The sequence below is a fragment of the Salvelinus fontinalis genome, chromosome 18, assembly GCF_029448725.1.
Source record: "Salvelinus fontinalis isolate EN_2023a chromosome 18, ASM2944872v1, whole genome shotgun sequence".
Lineage (NCBI taxonomy): Eukaryota > Metazoa > Chordata > Actinopteri > Salmoniformes > Salmonidae > Salvelinus > Salvelinus fontinalis.
In genome coordinates, this window is record NC_074682.1 from 4,373,168 (window position 1) to 4,396,697 (window position 23,530).

The window sequence follows — 23,530 nt, forward strand, 5'->3', positions numbered from 1 at the left end:
TAAATAAATACATACAGTTCACAGAGAGATAGATGTCTGCTGTCAACCCATAGACAAGGCAGCCAGTGAGCCAAAGGGCCAAATAAAGAAGAGTCAGGACCAGGCCAGATTGCAGCCCCTGTCCAACCCAGAGCAGGCCCTGACTAAGACCTTCAAGCTGCTCCACTCTGCCTCTGATGACTGGTGAGCATTCACTGTAGACAAGACCAATGGAGCTAGGCTAAAGGAACCACAGTGTAGTGTCCTTGGAAATGTAGGTTTGAGCTACAGAGCGTAGAATCTTCTGAAATTAAGAGACCAGAGTCCTAATTGATGAACATCATTATAATGTTTTTGGAAAATGTTGTAGAAATTGCTTACGTTTCTTTCATTGAATTGCAGGGAGAAGAAGATCGAGGGCTTGACCTCTCTTCGTGTGATGGCTCAGAACCACATGGACATACTGATGCCTAAGCTCCATGATATCTGCCTTGCCATTATAAATGAGGTAGCTGTATTCATTCACTGCCCTATTCATTCATCTGCACAAATCTGCTACATTTGGAGAACAAGTCAAATGATTGTGTCATGTTTCTGATGTTCGTGGGTTGTACTGCTCAACATTAATAGCTGGTCCTGTGCGTGATATTATGATTCAGGTGAAGAACCTGCGCTCTGCAGTGTCCTGTGCTGCCATGGCCACACTGGGTGACATGTACGTCCACCTCCAGAGGGCCATGGACAGTGAGGTGGAGGGGACGGCACGCGTGCTGCTGCACAAAGCCAGCGAGGCCAACACATTCATCCGGCAGGGCGCCAACTTTGCCCTGGGTCACATGGTGCAGAGCTGCACCCCTACCCGTGTCATGAATGCCCTGCTGGTCGGTGGGCTGAGGTAAAGAGGGAGAGGGGTCAATTAACACTCACTAAGGGGTAGATCCGGACTTCCACAAATGTTCACTTTGTCTCACATTGAAAGTTTGACTCGAGTGGAAGTTAGGATTCACGGCAAACAGCCCTGATGTGACAATGCAATAGATACTTGATATGTAGTGAACATTCTGGTGCAAAATGGTCACTGCTCGCTTAGGTATGACACACATTAGATTAGATTCAACTTTATTGTCATTGAACAAGCACAAGTACAACGAAATGCAGTTAGCATCTGACCAGAAGTGCAAATTAAAGAGTGCAACAAAAATGTACAAGTAAAACAATTAAGTACAATGTATGTTATTAAGTGGGATGTATAAATGTGCCATGAAGGCAAATGGCAAGTACAAATGGCAAGTCTAAATGTGCAATGAAGGCATATTGAAAGTGCAATGAGGCATGCAACTGAAATGCAGGGAGAGCAGCAAGGAGGTTACCGAGGTAAACATGTACAACTGAATTATGTCCTTAATCAGGTTTTGCAAAGCAATGTCAGAGTCCAGTAGTACCGTGAAGAGTGCAAAGAGAGTAGTGCAACAAGGTCCCTGAGAGGCAGTACTAAGAAGTGGGTGGATATGGCTAGTGCCGTGCCACAGAGTTCAGCAGGGTTACAGTAGCTGGAAAGAAACTGTTCTTGAGCCTGCTAGTGCGGGAATGTAGAGACCTGTACTGCCTGCCTGATGGTAGGAGGGCAAACCGTTTGTGGCATGGATGTGAAGGGTCCCATGCCGCTTGCGCTGGAAGTCTACGATGGCAGAGAGTTGGGCACCAGTGATGTGCTGGGTGGTTTTCACCACTCGTTGCAGGGCTTCCGGTCGGCCACGGAGCACCCGCCAAACCACACTGTGGCGCAGTTAGTCAGATTGCTCTCGACCGTGCAGTGGTAAAAGTTCACCAGGATCTTGGGAGACAGGCAGGCCTTCTTCAGCCTCCTCAAAAAGTACCTGTGCTGCTGCACCTTTTTGACCAGGGTTGAGATGTTGAGGGTCCAGGAGAGGTCATCGGAGATGTAGACTGGACTTAAGGGAGGCCAAAAACAGTCTTTCGAAGCACTTCATGATCGTGGGGGTGAGTGCAACAGGTCAGAGGTCATTCAGGCTTGATGCGGTTGACTGCTGCGGCACTGGTACAATGGTTGCGTTCTTGAAGCACGTGGGGACAACCGCCTGCGCCAGTGACAGTTTGAAAATTAGTATTAGGGCCGGGACAATACCGGCATCGCAATATATTTTCAATGGCAAAAATGAGAACACAAAGCAGATCTCACTCTTTGGTCCTTTATTAAAAACCTGCTGTATGTAAAATAGTGTGTGATATAAATTAATATTACTCAGGATGACAACATAATGATATTTGTTTCCAACATTACGTCTATTTTCCTAAAGAAGTTAATCAGCTTCGTGTTTTGGATACTGGTATCATCCAGGACCTAATTAGCAGTGGATGTGTGTCATCTCTACACAAGAAATTTGTTAACACTTTATATGAAAGTGATGCTCCAGAGCAGGGCCGGCTCTAGCCTCTTGGGGAGATTTGGTTGGGAGGCCCCCCCCCACCAAGTGGGCCCTCAAAAATGTATGCACCCTTCTTGACGGCGGAGAGAAACATGAGCATATTAAAGTTAATTTCCTGTAATTCGACACTACAGTAATGGTGACCCCGATGTGATATATCTTACAGATACTCTGGACTAAATTTGAGTTTGGACTAAATTTGAATTTGTCCTATTTAGCTAGCTTGCTGTTGCTAGCTAGCTTGTCCTGGGATATAAACATTGAGTTGTTATTTTACCTGAAATGCTCAAGGTCCTCTACTCCAACAATTAATCCACACATAAAACGGTCAACCGAATCGTTTCTAGTCATCTCTTCTCCTTCTAGGCTTTTTCTTCTTTGGACTTTATATAGTGATTGGCATCTAAACTTTCATAGTATTACCACAACGACCGACAACACAGTTCGTCTTTCAATCACCCGCGTGGGTTTAACCAATGAGGAGATGGGAGAGGCAGGACTTCACAAATTGAACTGACTTCTATTTTAGCCCTTGGCAACTCAGATGCCTGTGCACACGACGCAAGCTGTGTAGTCAGGGTATCAGTGTGTCGCACTCGCAAATGCTTCACAACTGATTTATTTGTAGGCTATCGACTTGAAATAATTTAAACAATATAGCCTAAATAATAGATTTCGTATTAGGCTACATGTCTGACTCCTGATCTATTTAGAGTGTTTATATGCTGTTTAATACGACATGTAGCCTATTTGAAATTATGAGTGCTTCTTACAGTCACTTTTTCCTCAGTGTCCACCCCCGCAGGACGGTTGAGCTAACGTAATGTGATTAGCATGAGGTTGTAAGTAACAAAAACATTTCCCAGGACATAGAAATATCTGATGGGCAGAAAGTTTAAATTCTTGTTAATCTAACTGCACTGTCCAATTTATAGTAGGTATTACAGTGAAAGAATAACAATCTATTTGTTTGAGAAGAGTGTACAATGTATTGATAAACCAATTAGGCACATTTGGGCAGTCTTGATACAACATTTTGAACAGATATGCAATGGTTCATTGGATCAGTCTAAAACGTTGCACTGACACTGTTGCCATCTAGTGGCCAAAATCGAAATTGCTCCTGGGCTGGAATAATACGTTATGGCCTTTCTCTTGCATTTCAAAGATGATCGTACAAAAAACACGTTAATTTCTATATATATTATCGTTTACCAGATCTAATATGTTATATTCTCCTACATTAATTTAACATTTCCACAAACTTCAGTGTTTCCTTTTACATGGTATCAAGAATATGCATATCCTTGCTTCAGGTCCTGAGCTACAGGCAGTTAGATTTGGGTATGTCATTTTAGGTGAAAATTGAAGGGTCCGATCCTTAAGAGGTTCTTTCAAAGTAACAGAATAGCATATTTTGAGTTTAATTATGTTACTGTGCTTAGTTAGCCAAAGCTCGACTTCAAGTTCAGTCTGCCATCAAGTCGAAACGGTCCTATGGCAATATGTTATCACTGTGGTGACGAGAAAAGGGATATGGCTTGAAAAAGTATCTCAATCCAGGGATAGAAGCTGTACTCCTAATTGTCCCATTATCCAAGCCTCGAAATCGAGAAGATTGAAATACTGCTGAAATACTGTTTTTAATTAGCTGCCTTTTTCATCAGCATGCTAGGTTATTCCACAACACTTCCGGCAACAACTCACCCGACGCTAGACGTCACATTTGAATGGAATCACATTTTTTTTGTTATGTCTTATACTTCCTTGTGTTGTGTACTTCTTATTTTACTATTGCGTTATTTAGATTATTTTTAGCCATTGGTGGAGAGGTACTGTCTACTGATGTGTGCAAGCCTTTGGGGAGTAACAAGTCATTTATAAACATTTATAAAGTATATATAGTGAACACTTTAGATCAGGGGCTATTAGTGAGGCACTGAGGTATTAGTAAGTGCATGTACTCACGTTCATAAATACACCATTCGTGACAATTATAAATGCATTTAAAAATATGTATACAAATGGTGAGTCAAACCATTAATCAACCAATAACAAATGCCTTGACAATAACTTCTTTATAACTGGTTTATAATACATTAGTAGTACATTATTAATCATTTACAAATTGTGAACATACTATGATCAAACACCTTATTAATTATCTGATAAATCAGGAACAAATCATTTAAAATAGCATTTATAAATGTGTAAATAACTATTTATAGATTTCTTATTGATATTTACAAAAGTAGGAATAATGATTAATAAATGGTAAGTAAACTCTTTACAAACAGTTTATAAATGGTATATTAAGGGACCTTAATATAAAGCCTTACCGAACATTTTGATCGATGAGACTTCATCAATACAATCCATTATCATTTGTCTCCTAACTCATGGATCTCTATGACATGTAACTGATGTGCTCTGTTTTTCCTTCCTCAGCCACCGTAACGCTGCGGTGAGGAGCTGCACTGCTCAGCACCTGGAGAGACTGGCTGAGGTCATGGGGATGGCTCGTCTCCTGTCGGGGAAGAAAGACCTCACTGACCGTTTCTTGATTGCCGTCAGTAAACTGGCTGTGGACCCTGCACAGGAAGCCAGGTGGGAAGTTCCTCCTGTAAAGTAGCTTGCTTCAACATAACAGTTAAGGCCGGGATTCAATCCATGGCTTGCTATAGCACTAGATCGCCGACAATGCAGCTTTTAAAGGTAATTTACTCTTGAGTCAACATCTGCAGCGCTTACCACGAATATAAATTGAAATTGCATTTAAAAGCCACATTGTCGGCCGTATACAGCATCTATGCTAAAGGGTGTCATGGATTGAATTGCGGATTTCAGGTATTCCAAAACAACCACAGGTAGTAACACAAATAAGTGCTACGTGGCACAGGAAAATCCAAGTCCAGGCACTCATGTGGGTTTGGAAGTTAAAAAGCCAAAAGCTTAGCCGGGATGTTTGGCCGGCAGGGATGTTCTTCTCCCATCGCCAACTAGCGACCTCCTGTGGTGTGCGGGGTGCAATGCAAGCTGACACGGTCGCCAGGTGTATGGTGTTTCCTCCGACACATTGGTGCAGCTGGCTTCCAGATTAAGCGGTCATTGTGTCAAGAAGCAGTGCGGCTTGGCTGGGTTGTGTTTCGGAGGACGCACGACTCTTGACCTTCGCCTCTCCAGAGTCCTTACGGGAGTTGCAGCGATGGGACAAGCTTGTAACTACCAATTGGATACCACGAAATTGGGGTAAAAATTACAAATGTAAATGAGTCCAAATAGTCAGTACCTGATTCAGTTTCCTTCCTTCTGTTTGGTGCCTAATGAAGACAACCCTACAATGGTCGGCCTGAGCCAAGCGCTGTGCAGATTCGCTAAGATTTTCATAATAACGAACGGTTAATACCCAGTAGTTAGATAGTTGAGATGATTTGTAGATCAGGTAATGTGGTGCATAACTCAAACCGACCCTCTTGCAAATTCTACCTAATGTATGTCTTATTTTGATGGGATATTTTTTCTCAGGTTACCATCAATTGAGTACTGTTTTTAATCACTGACAGTAGAAATGATTTGATATGTTGCACGTTTAAGATGATATTAATATATTTTTCCACAGGCATCATGGTCGCAATATCTTGAGAAACCTGGCCACCAATAGCGACTTTGCTAAAATGTGGGCCAAATTCGCTCCGAGGAAAGAGCGAGAATCCTTGAGGGAGGTCATCTCAAAGGTTAACCTCAAAGAAAGGTACATTCTCTCTGGATGATTAGAAGAAGTGTGACAAATGAGCTGATATGATTACAGAAATCCAATCCCACTGGGCACAGATATCAGTTCAATGTCTAGTTTTGATTTAATTTTGGGAACTCAACCAAAATGTGAAATAAACCAAAACTGCTAGTTAAAAGTTGGGTGAAAAAAAATCCAATTGTGTTTTCCACGTTGATTCACCGTCATCACTGTAAGATTATATCTTTGTCTTTTCTCTTTTTCAACAGGAATATCTGAATAATCCCCAACTTGACTATATATTTGTATCTAAATATTTGAACATTTCCCAACTTGACTATTATCCCCTCCGGTCCCCAAACTCCAATATTTTCACTCATTCTAAGAAATGTGACACTATCATCCAACCTCCCATGTAAATGCATCTTTAAACTGCATTGACTCCTTGTCCAAGTCCTGAATCCACTATAAGGCAATATGAACCACATTCAAAGCACTATATTACCTTTCCTCGAAGCTCCTATCTGATCTACCAGCTCAATAGTGGTCTACTGAAACCATACTCACCATCTCAGGGGGTGCTCAGATCATCAACCACTGACCTCCACACCATCCTCAAAACCAGCAGTCCTCTTTTGGAGGACAGTGCTCCTGTATGGCACCAACATTGTGAATTTTCATCCATTACTTCTGGACTATGAGAACATTCTTTGGACAATAAAATTTGGTAAAATGGAAGCTGCCTACAGTCTCAGTTTTATCCTCCAAGACAGTGTGAGGATGTGTAACAACAATACCTGTGGTTTAACTTGATGACCATGGCCAGATTACCGAATGGGCACGCAGGGCACCTGCCCTGTGGGCCCGACCTCCAGGGAATATCATCATATCATCCAAAACTAAAAGTATAGTGGATGTATATTACAGTACGTGGACGTTTTACAATTCGTGAGCTCGTTTCATAGTTTGTAGCCATGTTTTATATAAATTTGTGCTCATTTTGGTAGAAATTCGTGAGCATTTAAAAAAATAGAGTGGGGATGTTTTATATCAATTTGCTTACTGGTGCTCTTCCATGCCGTCCCTAGGAGGGGTGCGTCACTTGAGTGGGTTGAGTCACTGACGTGATCTTCCTGTCTGGGTTGCCCCCCTCCCCTCCTTGGGTTGTGCTGTGGCGGAGATCTTTGTGGGCTATACTCGGCCTAGTCTCAGGATGGTAAGTTGGTGGTTGAATATATCCCTCTAGTGGGGTGGGGGCTGTGCTTTGGCAAAGTGGGTAGGGTTATATCCTGCCTGTTTGGCCCTGTCCGGGGGTGTCGTCGGATGGGGCCACAGTGTCTCCAGTCTCAGCCTCCAGTATTTATGCTGCAGTAGTTTATGTGTCGGGGGGCTAGGGTTAGTCTGTTATATCTGGAGTTTTTCTCCTGTCTTATCCGATGTCCTGTGTGAATTTAAGTATTCTTTCTCTCGGAGGGCCTGAGTCCTAGGACCATGCCTCAGGACTACCTGGCCTGATGACTCCTTGCTGTCCCCAGTCCACCTGGCTGTGCTGCTGCTCCAGTTTCAAATGGAATGAAGGCCAACCCTGCTAACCATGGTCCTTCCCTGTAAAGTCTAGACCTTTCCCATCAAAACCCCAAGCCCCCATCCTTGTCTACAGTGCCTTCAGAAAGTATTCATACACCTTGACTTATTCCACATTTCATTGTGTTACAGCCTGAATTCAAAATGGATTAAATATATGTTTTTCTCTCACCCAGCTACACAATAATGAAAAAGTGAAAAGATATATTAAGAAATGTTTGCAAATGTATTGAACATTTAATACAGAAATATCTCATTTACATAAGTATTCACACCCTTGAGCCAATACTTTGTACAAGCACCTTTGTGCAAGTCTTTCTGGGTAAGTCTCTAAGAGCTTTCCACACCTGGATTGTGCAACATTTGCCCATTATTCTTTTCAATATTCTTCAAGCTCTAACCCAGGCAGTGTCAGAGGAAGGCCTTAATTGTCGAAGGCTCCAGCCACCCAAGTCATAGACTGTTCTCTCTGCTACTGCACAGCAAGCGGTCCTGGAGAGACAAAAGGCTCCTTAACAGCTTCCACCCCTAAGCCATAGCAATGCTGAACAGTTATTCAAATGGTTACTCAGACTATTTGCATTGACCCCCTTATTTTATTCATATTTGTTATTATTTTCTGCATTGACTCTCTTGCACAGGCTCGATATACACTCACTGGACTCAAGGTGTTGTCAAGGTGTTGGAGGGGCCGTCACAAAGCCCTGACCTCAATCCCATAGAACATTTGTGGGCAGAACTGAAAAAGCGTGTGCGAGCAACGAGGCCTACAAACCTGACTCAGTTACGCCAGCTCTGTCAGGAGGAATTGGCCAAAATTCACCCAACTTATTGTGGGAAGCTTGTGGAAGGCTACCCGAAACGTTTGACCCAAGTTAAACAATTTAAAGGCAATGCTACCAAATACTAATTGAGTGTATGTAAACTTCTGACCCACTGGGAATGTGATGAAAGAAATACAAGCTGAAATAAATCGTTCTCTCTACTATTATTCTGATATTTCGCATTCTTAAAATAAAGTAGTGATCCTAACGGACCTAAGACAGGTTTTGTTTACAAGGATTAAATGTCAGGAATTGTGAAAAACTGAGTTGAAATGTATTTGGCTAAGGTGTATGTAAACTTCCAACTTCAACTGTATATTTCCCCTATAGGAAACAATGGGACAACCTCAGAGTTCCATGAGCAATTTTTTGTTGTTTACGTTACAACGTGGGCAGGCATTGTGACGTAGAACAATGGGCTGGGAAGAACATTCGGAAAGCGAGTTGGTGCCACAGTGCTCAATAGAACGAATAGGAGCTGGCAAGGTGAAAAATGCCCTAAAATAAGGCCTGTTTTTTTGTGATTATTTAAAAACTACGGCAAGCAGCTGGGATATGGTAATATTATGAAACGGGGCTCCACGGCGGATGCAATGAACATTTTCCTATCAGAAAAAAGCCTTGTTAAAAATGTCACGAGTCCAGCCTAACTGGAGCATCTAGGCTAGTCACTTCTCAGGGAAAGGATGCTCTTCAGTCGGCCTCTTGTCCACGAAGTGATAGGAACACACATAGGGTCGGTTTGGTAGTTTCTTCAAGTTCAATGCTTTGAGCCAAAGCCAAAGAGACTCCTCACCCATAGGAGGTGGGTGCAAATCAAAAGGTGCACAGCTGCACAACTGCACTCCAATCTCAAATAAGTTTGGTGGTCAAAACCGTCCTGCTCCATGAACAGCTTCCGTTTCTGCCAGTTATTGTGGCATCCTCCTACCGAACATTAAATGCCCGTTTTGCATGAATCCATGTTTGGGAAGTTATTTGAGTTAGTTAGCTAGCTGCGAACTACTGCCCGGAAGAGCTTAACCGGAAGTCCCCCACAAGAGAAATATAAACGGACCCCGCCCATATTTCCGTTGAAAACGGGACAGAATCAAACCAATCAGTTATAAGTATATAGTGGGTGAAGGCATTCACAGCCGACCGCTCAGTCGGCTGAGGGCATTCCAGCCAACCATTTTTTACTTGGTCCTTCTAGACAGATTTAGGTACCACCAGTTTTTTACATGGTCCGTCATTTCTCCGGATTTAGCTACCAATAGATTTTACAGATAACAAGGGTATTACATGTATCTTGGTTTGAACCAGGTATTGAGTTTATTCTTGTTAAAAACAAGGATTGAGTTTATTTGTTATTTTATTTAAAAGGTGATTGAATTGCTCCTAAATTGTAATGTTGTTAATGCATTTCTTTTTGAATACATATTTATTTAATGTATCAGTGAATAGTTGGGTTTACTTTGACGTTTAAGTTTTGACCAATAAGGTCGCTTGTTAAGCTGTGGCCAATGGGAGAGTGAACCTGGTTAATGGGAGGCTTGGGAAAAAAAGAGAGGGAGAAAAGGATAGACGTTTTACATCAGAACCGTTGGTGAAGATAATTATGAAAGACGACAAAACCCATACCAGACATGAAGGGAAATACCGATTTTTATAAGAGAGTTGTTATAATTTTGTTTAGACTTAGTAAAGACTGAAGCTACCGTATCATCGTGGAGGTATTTGACAGCCTTGAGGTTAGCCTAGCATCGTTTAACACCGAGAGATAATTGCTTGGGAAAGCTTAACGAGTTCGTGTTCCCATGGGATATCGGTTACGGCTAAGGAGTACTGTCTGCATTCATAGCGGTGCTTGTTGTGGATCTTGTGAGGAAACCTGCAAGGAACTGCCATACTTCGCTGAAGGAATTATCTACAAGTAGTGAGTAATCACAACGTGAGATGCTTTTTGACTTTGTAATAGTTTTTTTTTTATTTTTTTTTTACTCCAATGCACGCCAACGGGTTATTGTAGCGACCCGCACAGACAGTGGTGTGTGTTATGTGGTAGGCTATTAGTGGGTTGTGTTGTACTGACCAGTGTTCGCGGGGTTCGACATGCCAATCAACCTGCTATCTGCCAATCACGGGGATGCCTGGAATGTTCTGATGCCGGGCATCCTGGTGTTTGGTGGAGGGCAGGGGGGTGGAGCATTGGAAGTTAAGACCAGGTTTAGCCATTGTTCTCTCTCACGTCTGGGCTTCACAAGATAAGGTCACGGTTGGCTTGTGGGGTATCTTTCGTTTATTTGCCGTGGGCTACGGTTAACAGTAGCCAGTGTAAAGTTGGTTTAATAAACCGTCATTTCGTAAACTCAACCCTATGTCTGGACAATTGTTCCTTTATGATATTGTCAGGTCATTACATTATTAAGTAAGTTTTAAATAATGTGGATATGGGTTGTGCACGACTCATTGGGGTTGATCATTTTTATTTATTTTTGATGTTGTGCTATGAAAATGTAATCCTACACATATTGAACCTTATGTGTGTTGCCTTGGTGGAGTCATGGGAGCAATGACTGTTTCGCCTAAATTACACTATATTGGCATCGAAATACGATGACATTGCTAAAGTAGCCAAATATTGAATAGGACAAGACTGCCATTATCACGTCAACGAATTTACTTTTGACAGGTGGCAATGTTGTCATTAGCTAGCAACGTTTGTAAGAAAAAATGTGGTGGTCTCCACTCAATCTCTTAGCTAGCTAGCTAACATTACACTGCAACTAAAGTCAACCTGGAAACCTCAAAATGAAGACACAAGGTTTTGCTACTAATAAGTTGCGTTCTTTAGAAATTACATTGTGATTTTGAGCCACAGTAATGCACTTTAGACCAAATCTTCATGAGTGCCTATTGAGGATGTATCGAGTAAATGTTCAGCTGGCAGTCCTAAAACAAATGTTTTTAACAATATTGTGATGAAACGTGCAACCCATGTATAGGTCAGTAGTCTCAGAACCAAGTTGTGCATGCATGCTGGCCATCTAACGTAAATTCACTCACTTTTGTTCATCGCCTTGCTCCGTACAATTGACCTTATTTTAACACCCAAACGTAATACTTCCAGATCAACTGTAATGTCAATTAGAGGTCGACCGATTATGACTTTAACGCTGATACCGATTATTGGAGGACCAAAAAAAGCCTTTAACGATTAATTGGCCGAAATATAAAACATTTATTTGAAATAATGACAATTAAAACAATACTGAATGAACACTTATTTTAACTTAACAAAATACAGCAAAAAAATCAATTCAGCCTCAAATAATGAAACGTGTTCAATATGGTTTAAATAATGCAAAAACAAAGTGTTGGAGAAGAAAGTAAAAGTGCAATGTGCCATGTAAAAAAAGCTAACATTTAAGTTCCTTGCTCAGAACATAAGAACATATGAAAGCTGGTGGTTCATTTTAACATGAGTCTTCAATATTCCCAGATAAGACGTTTTAGGTTGTAGTTATTATAGGGCTATTTCTCTCTATACCATTTGTATATAATGTACCTTTGACTATTGGATGTTCTTATAGGCACTTTAGTATTGCCAGTGTAACAGTATAGCTTCCATCCCTCTCCTCGCCACTACCTGGCCTCGAACCAGGAACACATCGACAACGGCCACCCTCGAAGCAGTGTTACCCATGCAGAGCAAGGGGAACAACTACTCCAAGTCTCAGAGCGAGTGACGTTTTAAACGCTATTAGCGCACACTCTGCTGACTAGCTAGCCATTTCACATCGGTTACACCAGCCTAATCTCAGGAGTTGATAGGCTTGAAGTCATAAACTGCGCAATGCTTGAAGCATTGCGAAGAGCTGCTGGCAGAACGCACGAAAGTGCTGTTTTAATGAGTGCTTACGAGCCTGCTGGTGCCTACCATCGCTCAGTCAGACTGCTCTATCAAATCATAGACTTAATTAGAACATAATAACACACAAATACAAGCCTTAGGTCATTAATATGTTTGAATCCGGAAACTGTCATCTCAAACAAAACGTTTATTCTTTCAGTGAAATACGGAACCGTTCTGTATTTTATCTAATGGGTGGCATCCATAAGTCTAAATATTCCTGTTACATTGCACAACCTTCAATGTTATGTCATAATTACGTAAAATTCTGGAAAATTAGTTCGCAATGATCCAGGCGGCCCAAACTGTTGCATATACCCTGACTCTGCGTGCAATGAACGCAAGAGAAGTGACAAAATTTCACCTGGCTAAAATTGCTTGCTAACCTGGATTTCTTTTAGCTATTTATGCAGGTTTAAAAAAAATATACACTTCTGTGTATTGATTTTAAGAAAGGCATTTATGTTTATGGTTAGCTACATGTTGGAGCAATGCCAGACCTTTTTCGCGAATGCGCACCGCATCGATTATATGCAACGCAGGACACGGTAGATAAACTAGTAATATCATCAACCATGTGTAGTGAACTAGTGATTATGATTGATTGTTTTTTATAAGATAAGTTGCTAGCGAGCATTAAACTTACCATGGATTCTTACTGCTTTCGGGTAACAGGCGGGCTCCTCGTGAGGCAGGTGGTTAGAGCGTTGGACTAGTTAACTGTAATGTTGCGAGGTAAAAATCTGTCGTTCTGCCCCTGAACAAGGCAGTTAACCCACCGTTCCTAGGCCGTCATTGAAAATAAGAATGTGTTCTTAACTGTCTTGCCTAGTTAAATAAAGGTGTGTGTTAATATATATATATATATATGTATACACTGCTCAAAAAATAAAGGGAACACTAAAATAACACATCCTAGATCTGAATGAATGAAATATTCTTATTAAATGTTTTTTTTCTTTACATAGTTGAATGTGCTGACAAAATCACACACAAATTATCAATGGAAATCAAATGTATCAACCCATGGAGGTCTGGATTTGTAATCACACTCAAAATTAAAGTGGAAAACCACACTACAGACTGATCCAACTTTGATGTAATGTCCTTAAAACAAGTCAAAATGAGGCTCAGTATTGTGTGTGGCCTCCACATGCCTGTATGACCTCCCTACAATGCCTGGGCATGCGCCTGATGAGGTGGCAGATGGTCTCCTGAGGGATCTCCTCCCAGACCTTGACTAAAGCATCCGCCAACTCCTGGACAGTCTGTGGTGTGGCGTTGGTGGATGGAGCGAGACATGATGTCCCAGATGTGCTCAATTGGATTCAGGTCTGGGGAACGGGCAGGCCAGTCCATAGCATCAATGCCTTCCTCTTGCAGGAACTGGTGACACACTCCAGCCACATGAGGTCTAGCATTGTCTTGTATTAGGAGGAACCCAGGGCCAACCGCACCAGCATATGGTCTCACAGGGGGTCTGAGGATCTCATCTCGGTACCTAATGGCAGTCAGGCTACCTCTGGCGAGCACATGGAGGGCTGTGCGGCCCCCCAAAGAAATGCCACCCCACACCATGACTGACCCACCGCCAAACCGGTCATGCTGAAGGATGTTGCAGGCAGCAGAACGTTCTCCACGGCGTCTCCAGACTCTGTCACGTCTGTCACATGTGCTCAGTGTGAACCTGCTTTCATCTGTGAAGAGCACAGGGCGCCAGTGGCGAATTTGCCAATCTTGGTGTTCTCTGGCAAATGCCAAACGTCCTGCACGGTGTTGGGCTGTAAGCACAACCCCCACCTGTGGACGTCGGGCCCTCATACCACCCTCGTGGAGTCTGTTTCTGACCGTTTGAGCAGACACATGCACATTTGTGGCCTGCTGGAGGTCATTTTGCAGGGCTCTGGCAGTGCTCCTCCTGCTCCTTGCACAAAGGCGGAGGTAGCGGTCCTGCTGCTGGGTTGTTGCCCTCCTACGGCCTCCTCCACGTCTCCTGATGTACTGGCCTGTCTCCTGGTAGCGCCTGCATGCTCTGGACACTACGCTGACAGACACAGCAAACCTTTTTGCCACAGCTCGCATTGATGTGCCATCCTGGATGAGCTGCACTACCTGAGCCACTTGTGTGGGTTGTAGACTCCGTCTCATGCTACCACGAGTGAAAGCACCGCCAGCATTCAAAAGTGACCAAAACATCAGCCAGGAAGCATAGGAACTGAGAAGTGGTCTGTGGTCACCACCTGCAGATCCACTCCTTTATTGAGGGTATCTTGCTAATTGCCTATAATTTCCACCTGTTTATTCCATTTGCACAACAGCATGTGACATTTATTGTCAATCAGTGTTGCTTCCTAAGTGGACAGTTTGATTTCACAGAAGTGTGATTGACTTGGAGTTATATTGTGTTTATGTGTTCCCTTTATTTTTTTGAGCTGTGTATGTTAAGAATTTGTGAAACGTATGATATGCTACAAATTCTAGCTAGGTGTGTGGCGTTAGCTACCTGGTTGGCATTAGCTAGGCTAGGGGTTAGGGTTGGGAGTTACGTTTAAAGGGGAAGGGCTAGCTAAAATGGTTAAGCTTATGTTTAGGTTAGCTAACATGCTAAGTATTTGAAAGTAGCTTAACTTCTCTGCGCTCCGGATCCCTTTAGCGGGATCATTTTCCTAAACAACCGCTGAATTGCAGGGTGCAAAATATTACAAAAAATATTCATAATCATGCAATCACAAGTGAAATATACCAAAACGCAGCTTAGCTTTTTGTTAATCAACCTATCGTGTCAGGTTGAAAATATGCTTTGCAACGAAAGCAATCTAAGCTTTTGTGAGTATCAATCAATGCTAGAACAGTTAGCCTTATATTAGCTTGGTTAGCTTGGTCACGAAAGTCAGAAAAGCAATAAAATTAATCGCTTACCTTTGATAGTCTTTGGATGTTTGCACTCACGAGACTCAGTTACACAACAAATTTTATTTTTGTTCGATAAATATTACTTTTAGAAGAAAAAAACGCAGTTTGGGTTGCGCGTTATGTTCAGAAAACTACGGCCTCGTTCCGTTCGACGAACATTCCAAAAAGTATCCGTAATGGTCGTAGAAACATGTCAAATGTTTTTTATAATCAATCCTCGGGTTGTTTTTAACAAACATAATCGATAATATTTCAACCGGACCGTAACCTATTCAATAAGAGAGAAAAGGAAAATGGAGAGCTTCCCTCTCGCGCAGGAACCATTCAGAGGACACCTGACTACTTTTGAATAATCTTGTTCATTTTTCAAAATAAAAGCCTGAAACTGTCTAAAGCCTGGTCACAACCTGAGGAAGCCATTGGAAAATGAATCTGGTTGATACCCCTTTAAATGGATGAAAGACTGGCCAGGAAACACAGACTTTTAAAAGAAAAAATCACGTCCGGGTTATATTCTCAGGCTTTCGCCTGCATAATCAATTTTGTTATACTCACAGACAATATCTTGACAGTTTTGGAAACTTTGGCGTGTTTTCTATCATAATCTGTGAATTATATGCGTATTCTACGATCTGGACCTGAGAAATAGTCTGTTTACCTTGGGAACGTTATTTATTTATTTTAATAAAAAAAAAATCTGACCCCTAGCGTTAAGAAGGAAAGAAATTCCACAAATTAATTTTTAAGAAGGTACACCTGTTAATTGAAATGCATTCCAGGTGACTACCTCATGAAGCTGGTTGAAAGAATGCCAAGTGTGCAAAGCGGTCATCAAGGAAAAGGATGGCTACTTCGAAAGATCTGAAATATAAAATATATTTTGATTTGTTTAACACTTATTTTTGCTTTACTACATGATTCCAATTGTGCTATTTCATAGTTTTGATGTCTTCACTATTATTCAACATTTTTACAATCTTAAAAATAAAGAAAAACCCTTAATTTGAGTAGGTGTGTCCAGACTTTTGACTGGCACTGTATACATTGTGATATTGCAGATATGATAAACCTGGACATGCTCCAACTGAAACGTTCCCTCCTGTCAGTATTGATGTTGAATGGCCTTAACACTTTTTTTTGTTCTCTCCCATCCCCTGTAGGCTTGTTGAACATGAGTGGAAATGAAACTCCAGCACACTGGTAGCACTATAGATGTGTGAGTATAACTTTTCCAGGTGAGTTGAACCTGCCTGTGGGTACGGTGGGGATATTCCTGGGAGGTCTACTGATGAAGAGGTATAAGCTTGGCGTTGTGTCTGGAGCCCAGCTGTCTTTCGTCACCTCCTTCATGGCCTACCTCCTCCTCCTTCTGCAGTCTGGCACTAAGTGTGACAACGTTAAGGTGGCTGGTCTGACCGTGTCCTACAACGGGTAAATATGACATCTGATTGGTTGGTTGGTGGGTGGGTTGATATAAACAAGTTCTGATCAGTGGAATATGAGGGAGAGTTACCCGATGTCTGCTGCCTTGGATTTGTCTCTAGGAGCCCAATTCTTCACCAAACTGGACCTCCGCAATGCTTAAAATCTGGTGAGAATCAGGGAGGGAGGTGAGTGAAACTGCCATTAACACCCCAAGTGGTCACTGAGTATTTAGTCATGGCCTTTGGAATATCGAACTGCCCGGCAGTCTTTCAAGCATTGATCAATGACGCTCTTAGAGATTTGTTGAATCGGTTCATCTTTGTTTACCTCGATGACATCCTGATCTTCTACAAAAACCACTCCGGAACACATATGGCCCTGTCCCACCTCAGTCAAGCACGTTTTCGCTAGAATCCCGAGGCTGACAGGGCATTCGTAGAGCTCAAGGGACGTTTCAACTCCGGACCCATCCTCGTTCATCCTGATCCTACTCGTCTCTTTGTGGTAGAGGTGGACGCCTTGGATACCGGAGCTGGTGCGGTACTTTCACAGCGGAACGAGGAGGACAAGAAACTGCACCCATGCGCCTTTCTCTCCAAGCGGTTCTCGCCAGCGGATGTTAATTACGATGTAGGCAACCGGGAGCTCTTGGCAGTTAAGTGGGCCCTTGAGGGGTGGAGACACTGGTTGGAACCACTGCTTCATCTTCTGGTCTCTTCTCTGCACCTGGGTCCAACTTTACCACATCACAGTTAAAGCATCTCTTAATCCCTTCTCTTAACCTCTAACGCCTACCAAACCTGGATCCGGGAGCCCCCTTATCACAAAAGCTGACTAGCATAGCCTAGCCTAAAGCCACAGGGATATCCTATAATAAAATGTTCATGAAATCACAAGTCCAAGACACCAAATGAAAGATACAGATCTTGTGAATAAAGCCATCATTTCTGATTTTTAAAATGTTTTACAGGGAAGACAAAATATGTACATCTATTAGCTAACCACGTTAGCAAAAGACAACTTTTTTTTTTTTACTCCACCATTTTCTTACTGCATCAGTAGCTATCACAAATTCGACCAAGTAAAGATATAAATAGCCACTAACCAAGAAACAACCTCATCAGATGACAGTCTGATAACATATTTATTGTATAGCATATGTTTTGTTAGAAAAATGTGCATATTTCAGGTATAAATCATAGTTTACCATTGCAGCCACCATCACAAATCGACTAGAATAACTACCGAGAGCAACGTGTATTACCTAATTACTCATCATAAAACATTTCTTAAAAATACACAGCGTACAGCAATTGAAAGACACAGATCTTGTGAATCCAGACAATATTTCAGATGTTCTAAGTGTTTTACAGCGAAAACACAATATAACGTTATATTAGCTTAGCACAGTAGCAAACCAAACAGCATTGATTCCAGCCAAACATAGCGATAACGTATTCACCACCAAAATAATAATTTTTTCACTAACCTCAGAATTCTTCAGATGAGTCCTGTAACATCATATTACACAATGCATATAGAGTTTGTTCGAAAATGTCCATATTTAGCGGCACAAGTAGTGCTTATACAATGAGAAGTTGCCAAGCTCCCCAGAACATTTCGGGCGCCATCTTGGAGAGTCACTTAGTCTAATCAATAAATAATCATAAACTTGACTAAAAAATACAGGGTGGACAGCATATGAAAGACAAATTAGTTCTTAATGCAATCGCTGAATTACATTTTTAAAATTAACCTTACTGCGCAATACAGGCTGCGATAACGCAATGCTATACTGCAAGAAATGGCGTCTCATGCATTTTGCTTTTAACAACAGAACAATTAATTAACAGCATAAAGACTGCTTACTATTAGCTGAGCTTCAATCCGAATCTTGGGCAAGGTGTCCTTTCTTCAAAACAATCGTCTTTTGGCTGAAAGATGTCCTCTTGTCCAGTCGAATTAGCCGCTAAACGTTAGCCACCCACTGGAGAGGGGCCCAACAAATGGAAGCGCGTCACAAAGAAATCACAGAAAATCGCAATAAACTGCTATAAGTCAGTTTAAATTAACTACCTTATGATGTCTTTAACACCTATATCGAATAAAAACATGACCGGAGATATAGAAATACTAAAACGAAAGCGTTTGCAGGACGCCATTCTGATGTCTTCATGCGCCAAGCGCACTGTTGAAAAGAACGGTACTTCCTGTTCCACGGTCTAATATAAGGTCCCAGATTGCGCAATTGACTCCATTCAAAGTCTCACCGCTTACTGACATCTAGAGGAAGGCGTATGCAGTGCATGTACCCTCATAGCTTGCATGGGGACTTATAAACTGATCTCAGAACAGGGACCTGGATTTCTGAAATCTCACTCCCTGACAGGAAAAGTGCTACAGAATGAGTTCTGTTTCACTCAGAGAAATAATTCAAACGGTTTTAGAAACTAGAGAGTGTTTTCTATCCAATAGTAATAATAATATGCATATTGTACGAGCAAGAATTGAGTACGAGGCAGTTTAATTTGGCCACTTAATTTGGGGGGGGGGGGGGGGCTTAATACAGTTGTATTCCAGCCACTAGGGGGTACTCTGGTGAAGCCCATGGGAAATAAAGAAATTTATGAATTCAAAATGCATCTAAATATATTTCGTTCTGTCTATGGAATACATCTAAAAAAATAAATAAATTAAAATATATGTATAAATATAATTGTCTGTACAGTAAGTAAATGTAGGAAATCCAAAATGCACAAAAATGGTTTTTCTAATGTATAAAATAAAATGTATGTACGGAAGTGGCTGCAGTGGCTGCGTTGTTGACTTTGCTAGAAAGTGTAGCTGGCTAGGTAACCTCTAACTGGCTAGGTAACCTCGACAATTACTCTAGACTACACAATTATCTTGGATACAAAGACGGCTATGTAGCCAGCTAAGATCAAAAAAATCAAACTGTTGTACTGTAATGAAATGAAATGTAATACTACCTGTGGAGCAAAGCGGAATGCAACTACTCACTCCAACCCGGAAGTGCGTATCGTAGAGGGAGAGGCAATAGAAGTGTTGTTTCTTGTATTATTGTCTTTTGTGTCTTTAGAGGACTGCTTCACCTTAATGTCCCCTTTCCCCCCTTTCCCTTTTCTTCTGTCCTTATTTTGTCCCACTATGTCCCTTCTTTGTCCCTTCTTCTCTTCTGCCAACTAGACACTCCTTGTTAGCTAGCTAGCTTCTTCCAGGAATGTCCCTAGCAACTGCCTAGCAACAGGTAAACAACTTAACAACTTAGCTAGCTAAGAAAACGGTATAATTTTATGAAAAAATTGTTACTTTTTCAAAAGCCTTTCTTCTTTGTTTGCTGCTTGTTTGGTCTCCTATTCAGTTTGCAGTTTTCTTTAGATTTTTTTCGATGTACTTTACTCTAAAAAAACATTTGTAGGAGCTCATCTTTTCAGCTGCTGCTGCTTAATTTGGAACTCCGGAACTTTATATAAATATAAGTGTATAATATATACTTGTCTGTAAAGCAATACAGAAGCAATAAGCATTGTAAATGATAGATCACATCAAATTAATGTGAACACGAGGACACAAAGGAGAGATTTAATTAAAAGATAATCTCTTAATACATTTTTAATGCATAAAAAATCTATGTATGGCAAATCCGCTCTGGGCAAATGGCCTGTTGGACAAAAATAAAAAATAATTAACATCCTTGCTACTTCAGCCATTTGCTATGTTAAAGTAAAATCTCAGTTAATGATGAATGGATACAATTTGGAAGGATTTTCCAGAGTCATACCTCAGTAGGGTAGAGTGTCAGGTGGCACAACCATTGGTGCCATGAGGTCAAAGTGTGAAGGAGGGAGCAAGCCAGAGAGCTGTCTAGGAAGCAGTCCAGGCCCATGGCTTGGAGGCTTTGAGTTGGTCCCATAATTGTAATGCATTTGTAGGGTATCTGCTGCCCCATAGACCTGCTGGTAGTGGGAAAGGTGTTAGCAGGAGACCACCAGGGACATCTATGATTGGCTGACAGTCTTGGTTAAACAACATGTATTCTAAAGCAATATTCACCTGCTTTCATAGAGTAAGGATTCACTCCTTTGGGAACACTGCCAGTGTTCCCCTGATATCCATATGTCCCCATCGGTGGAGGTGGTGGTACACACTTGGTCTGTAAAACACATCAACACATTTTCCAAATTGTTAGTAATAATATCACAGTTGAAATACAATGGTTGTTCACTGTTTTTAAGTGTGTACCTCAGCCTTGGGCTCAGATTTGTTAACCCATCTGTGCAGAGTTGGATCCCAGACAATCTGAGGAGGAAGATATTAGCTATGTGAAGCAAGCCACACATTTTTTTTTTTTTTTTTTTTTTTTTTTATTCACTCAATTGTCTTTACATAGAATAAAGTGTTAACCAGTTCCGTACAGATCTGTCTTTGTCCTAAGGTAGATGAACCTCCTTCTTATTAACTCTTCCACTCCCAAAGACCCAGCTGAGCCAGCCTCCACTGTTATTGTGAACAATTTTGAGCAGATTTTCTTCACTTTCGCAATATTTTGTATCTTAGTCAATTTTCACATTTATTGTGTTTGGAATGGCACTGTTACTACAGGAGATAATGCTATCATAAAGTATTTGATTTAAGTATGTAGGATAATTACCCATAATGCTCATTGACTGAACATTCAAAATTTCCATGGTAATTATTGACGCATTCACATGCCATTGGAAACTTGGAACATCAGAGTTAAAATTAATGAAAGTTATTAGCGTAGAGCTTCCAAATGGTTGATGCTGATACTTCACAAGTGGGAAACTTGAAATCATCATTCCATAACGAGTTAGCGAATTTCCTAGTTCTGACTTTTAAGGGCCTTCTATGATGTAGGGCAGGTCAGTAACCAAATTATTTTACTGTGTACAGTCGCACACAGACTTTTATGGTCACAAGTTGCCACCGGTGGATTCAAAATGAGTAGCCTAAGAATTATTTACATGGCCCCAGGTACATTTGCAACCAAATTATTTTTCTGTGAGAAATCAATAATAGTTGCACACATAGGGTAACAGTGAGACATTTACAATGAGCAAGATACGCATAGACGGGAAGTTGACAATAGCTTATTATTAGTGTAAATAAGTTGTATTTCTATGGTTGCAGTCCTCAAAAGATTGAATTAATCAGATCCAATGATTTACCGCCCGTAGGGTGGGGTACCGCTAGTCATCATTATTATAATCACCATCTCATTCATTATCACCATACCATAGACCTATTCTTCTGTATCTGAGACGCATTTGACACTACCTTAGACATGGCAGTCTGCAACTCAATACACTGCCCCTGCATGGTGTTCAGCATCCCCTGCATGTGGTTAATCGACTGCTTAACGTCGTTCAGCAGGATTCGCGGTTCAACATACTGAGATGACGAGAGGCTTCAGACCATGCCCATTGGACCATCTTTAGGATTCTTTCTCACTTAACACCAATTTTATTAGGAATGTAACTTTGTGCAAAATATGTTACTATAGTGTTATTTAGAAGGAAAAAAGTGTACTTTGTCAGGCGCCAAAAGGATGAAGGGATGTCTCCCTGCTCCAGTGAGCTCTGCTGGCAGGTCTTGCTCACTGTTGGAGGAACAGGATTCAAATTAGAGGAAACATATCTATGGTTGTTCAGCAATGAAACGTTCATGGCATAATGGGGATTGTCCTTCCCTGTGAAAAGAATAACAGCTGGGGTTTACTTTCTCACTTTTAGATAATGTAATACAATCTTTAAACCCATCAGAAGTGTAGTGCTTACCTCCATGAAAATATTGGTCCATGTTATTTATGGCTTCATTAACCCAATGTTGACCCCTAGTTCCAACTTGTGATGAGAAGGTCTTGATGAAACGATCAAGTCAACATTTTGTTAGACATTTCAGAGATAGCATTAACAATTGTACATGAGACAGTGCTTCCAGATATTGAGGTATCTTCCTTCTGAGGTATCTTCCTTCTGATGTATGTCAAAAAATCTGGTGTGTGAGTACTCACATGAAAGGTATCCATGATTCTAGATTAAGCCAATCATATATGTGATTACCATCCTATGGGTCAGCAATGGAATGATTACTACACAGCTTTCAGGCGACTGTCTTGGGCCTGGATGAATCATTGAAATACAAGTAATATTTTGAATTTGTGATGCATCCCTAATTGCCATTGTAATTTGGAATATTCCATCAAAGTTATTCGTTTTGACAGTCAAAACAACTAACTCTTACGATTTATTCACTTGACTTGAGCAACTTGAGTTGACGGAAGTAGCAACTTTATAATCTGACCTAGACACTGACTTGTGCAACGCCTAATGCATAATCTATGCATGTTATTGGCTCATCATAGTATATAGCAGAGGGTCTCATAGTCCAAAAACAGCATTGGCCATTGGACTGCTCAGTCAAAACAACTCACTTGACTGGAGTAACTTGAGTTCGGAACTAAAACATTAAAAGTAGGCTATAGCTTGACGCATATCCTTACCTTGGACAAGCGTATCTAAAAGGCCTATCCAGTCGTACGTGAAGATACCTTTAGGCAGATAAAAGCGCGGTACGGGTTGAGACGCTCGGTAATGTGAATCTGTAACACTGATACAAAAGCACGTTTTCATTTATAATTTACACTATAGAATGACCTGCAAGCCAATCAGAATCTAGTTTTAAACAA

The 23,530-nt window shown here is 41.3% G+C and overlaps 1 protein-coding gene across 2 annotated transcripts; it reads left to right on the forward strand.

Annotated features, from left to right (window-relative positions):
- Nucleotides 1-796: 796 nt before the first annotated feature.
- Nucleotides 797-7,195, forward strand: LOC129815941 (TOG array regulator of axonemal microtubules protein 1-like). Of its 2 annotated transcripts, XM_055870154.1 has the most exons (4): nucleotides 797-874; nucleotides 4,875-5,033; nucleotides 6,046-6,177; nucleotides 6,429-7,195. In XM_055870154.1, exons 1-4 carry the CDS (start codon nucleotides 816-818, stop codon nucleotides 6,436-6,438), a joined length of 360 nt encoding a protein of 119 aa, XP_055726129.1. In that variant the 5' UTR covers nucleotides 797-815; the 3' UTR covers nucleotides 6,439-7,195. The 2 variants fall into 2 exon arrangements, with proteins under 2 accessions (XP_055726129.1, XP_055726128.1); XM_055870153.1 differs by lacking the exon at nucleotides 6,429-7,195 and having other exon boundaries at nucleotides 6,046-6,250.
- Nucleotides 7,196-23,530: the final 16,335 nt, after the last annotated feature.

Coding starts and splice junctions, on each gene's coding strand:
- LOC129815941 (XM_055870153.1), top strand. CDS start 816: ATGGTGCAGAGCTGCACCCCTACCCGTGTCATGAATGCCCTGCTGGTC. Junction 875..4,874: donor CTGCTGGTCGGTGGGCTGAG/GTAAAGAGGGAG, acceptor TTCCTTCCTCAG/CCACCGTAACGCTGCGGTGA. Junction 5,034..6,045: donor GACCCTGCACAGGAAGCCAG/GTGGGAAGTTCC, acceptor ATTTTTCCACAG/GCATCATGGTCGCAATATCT.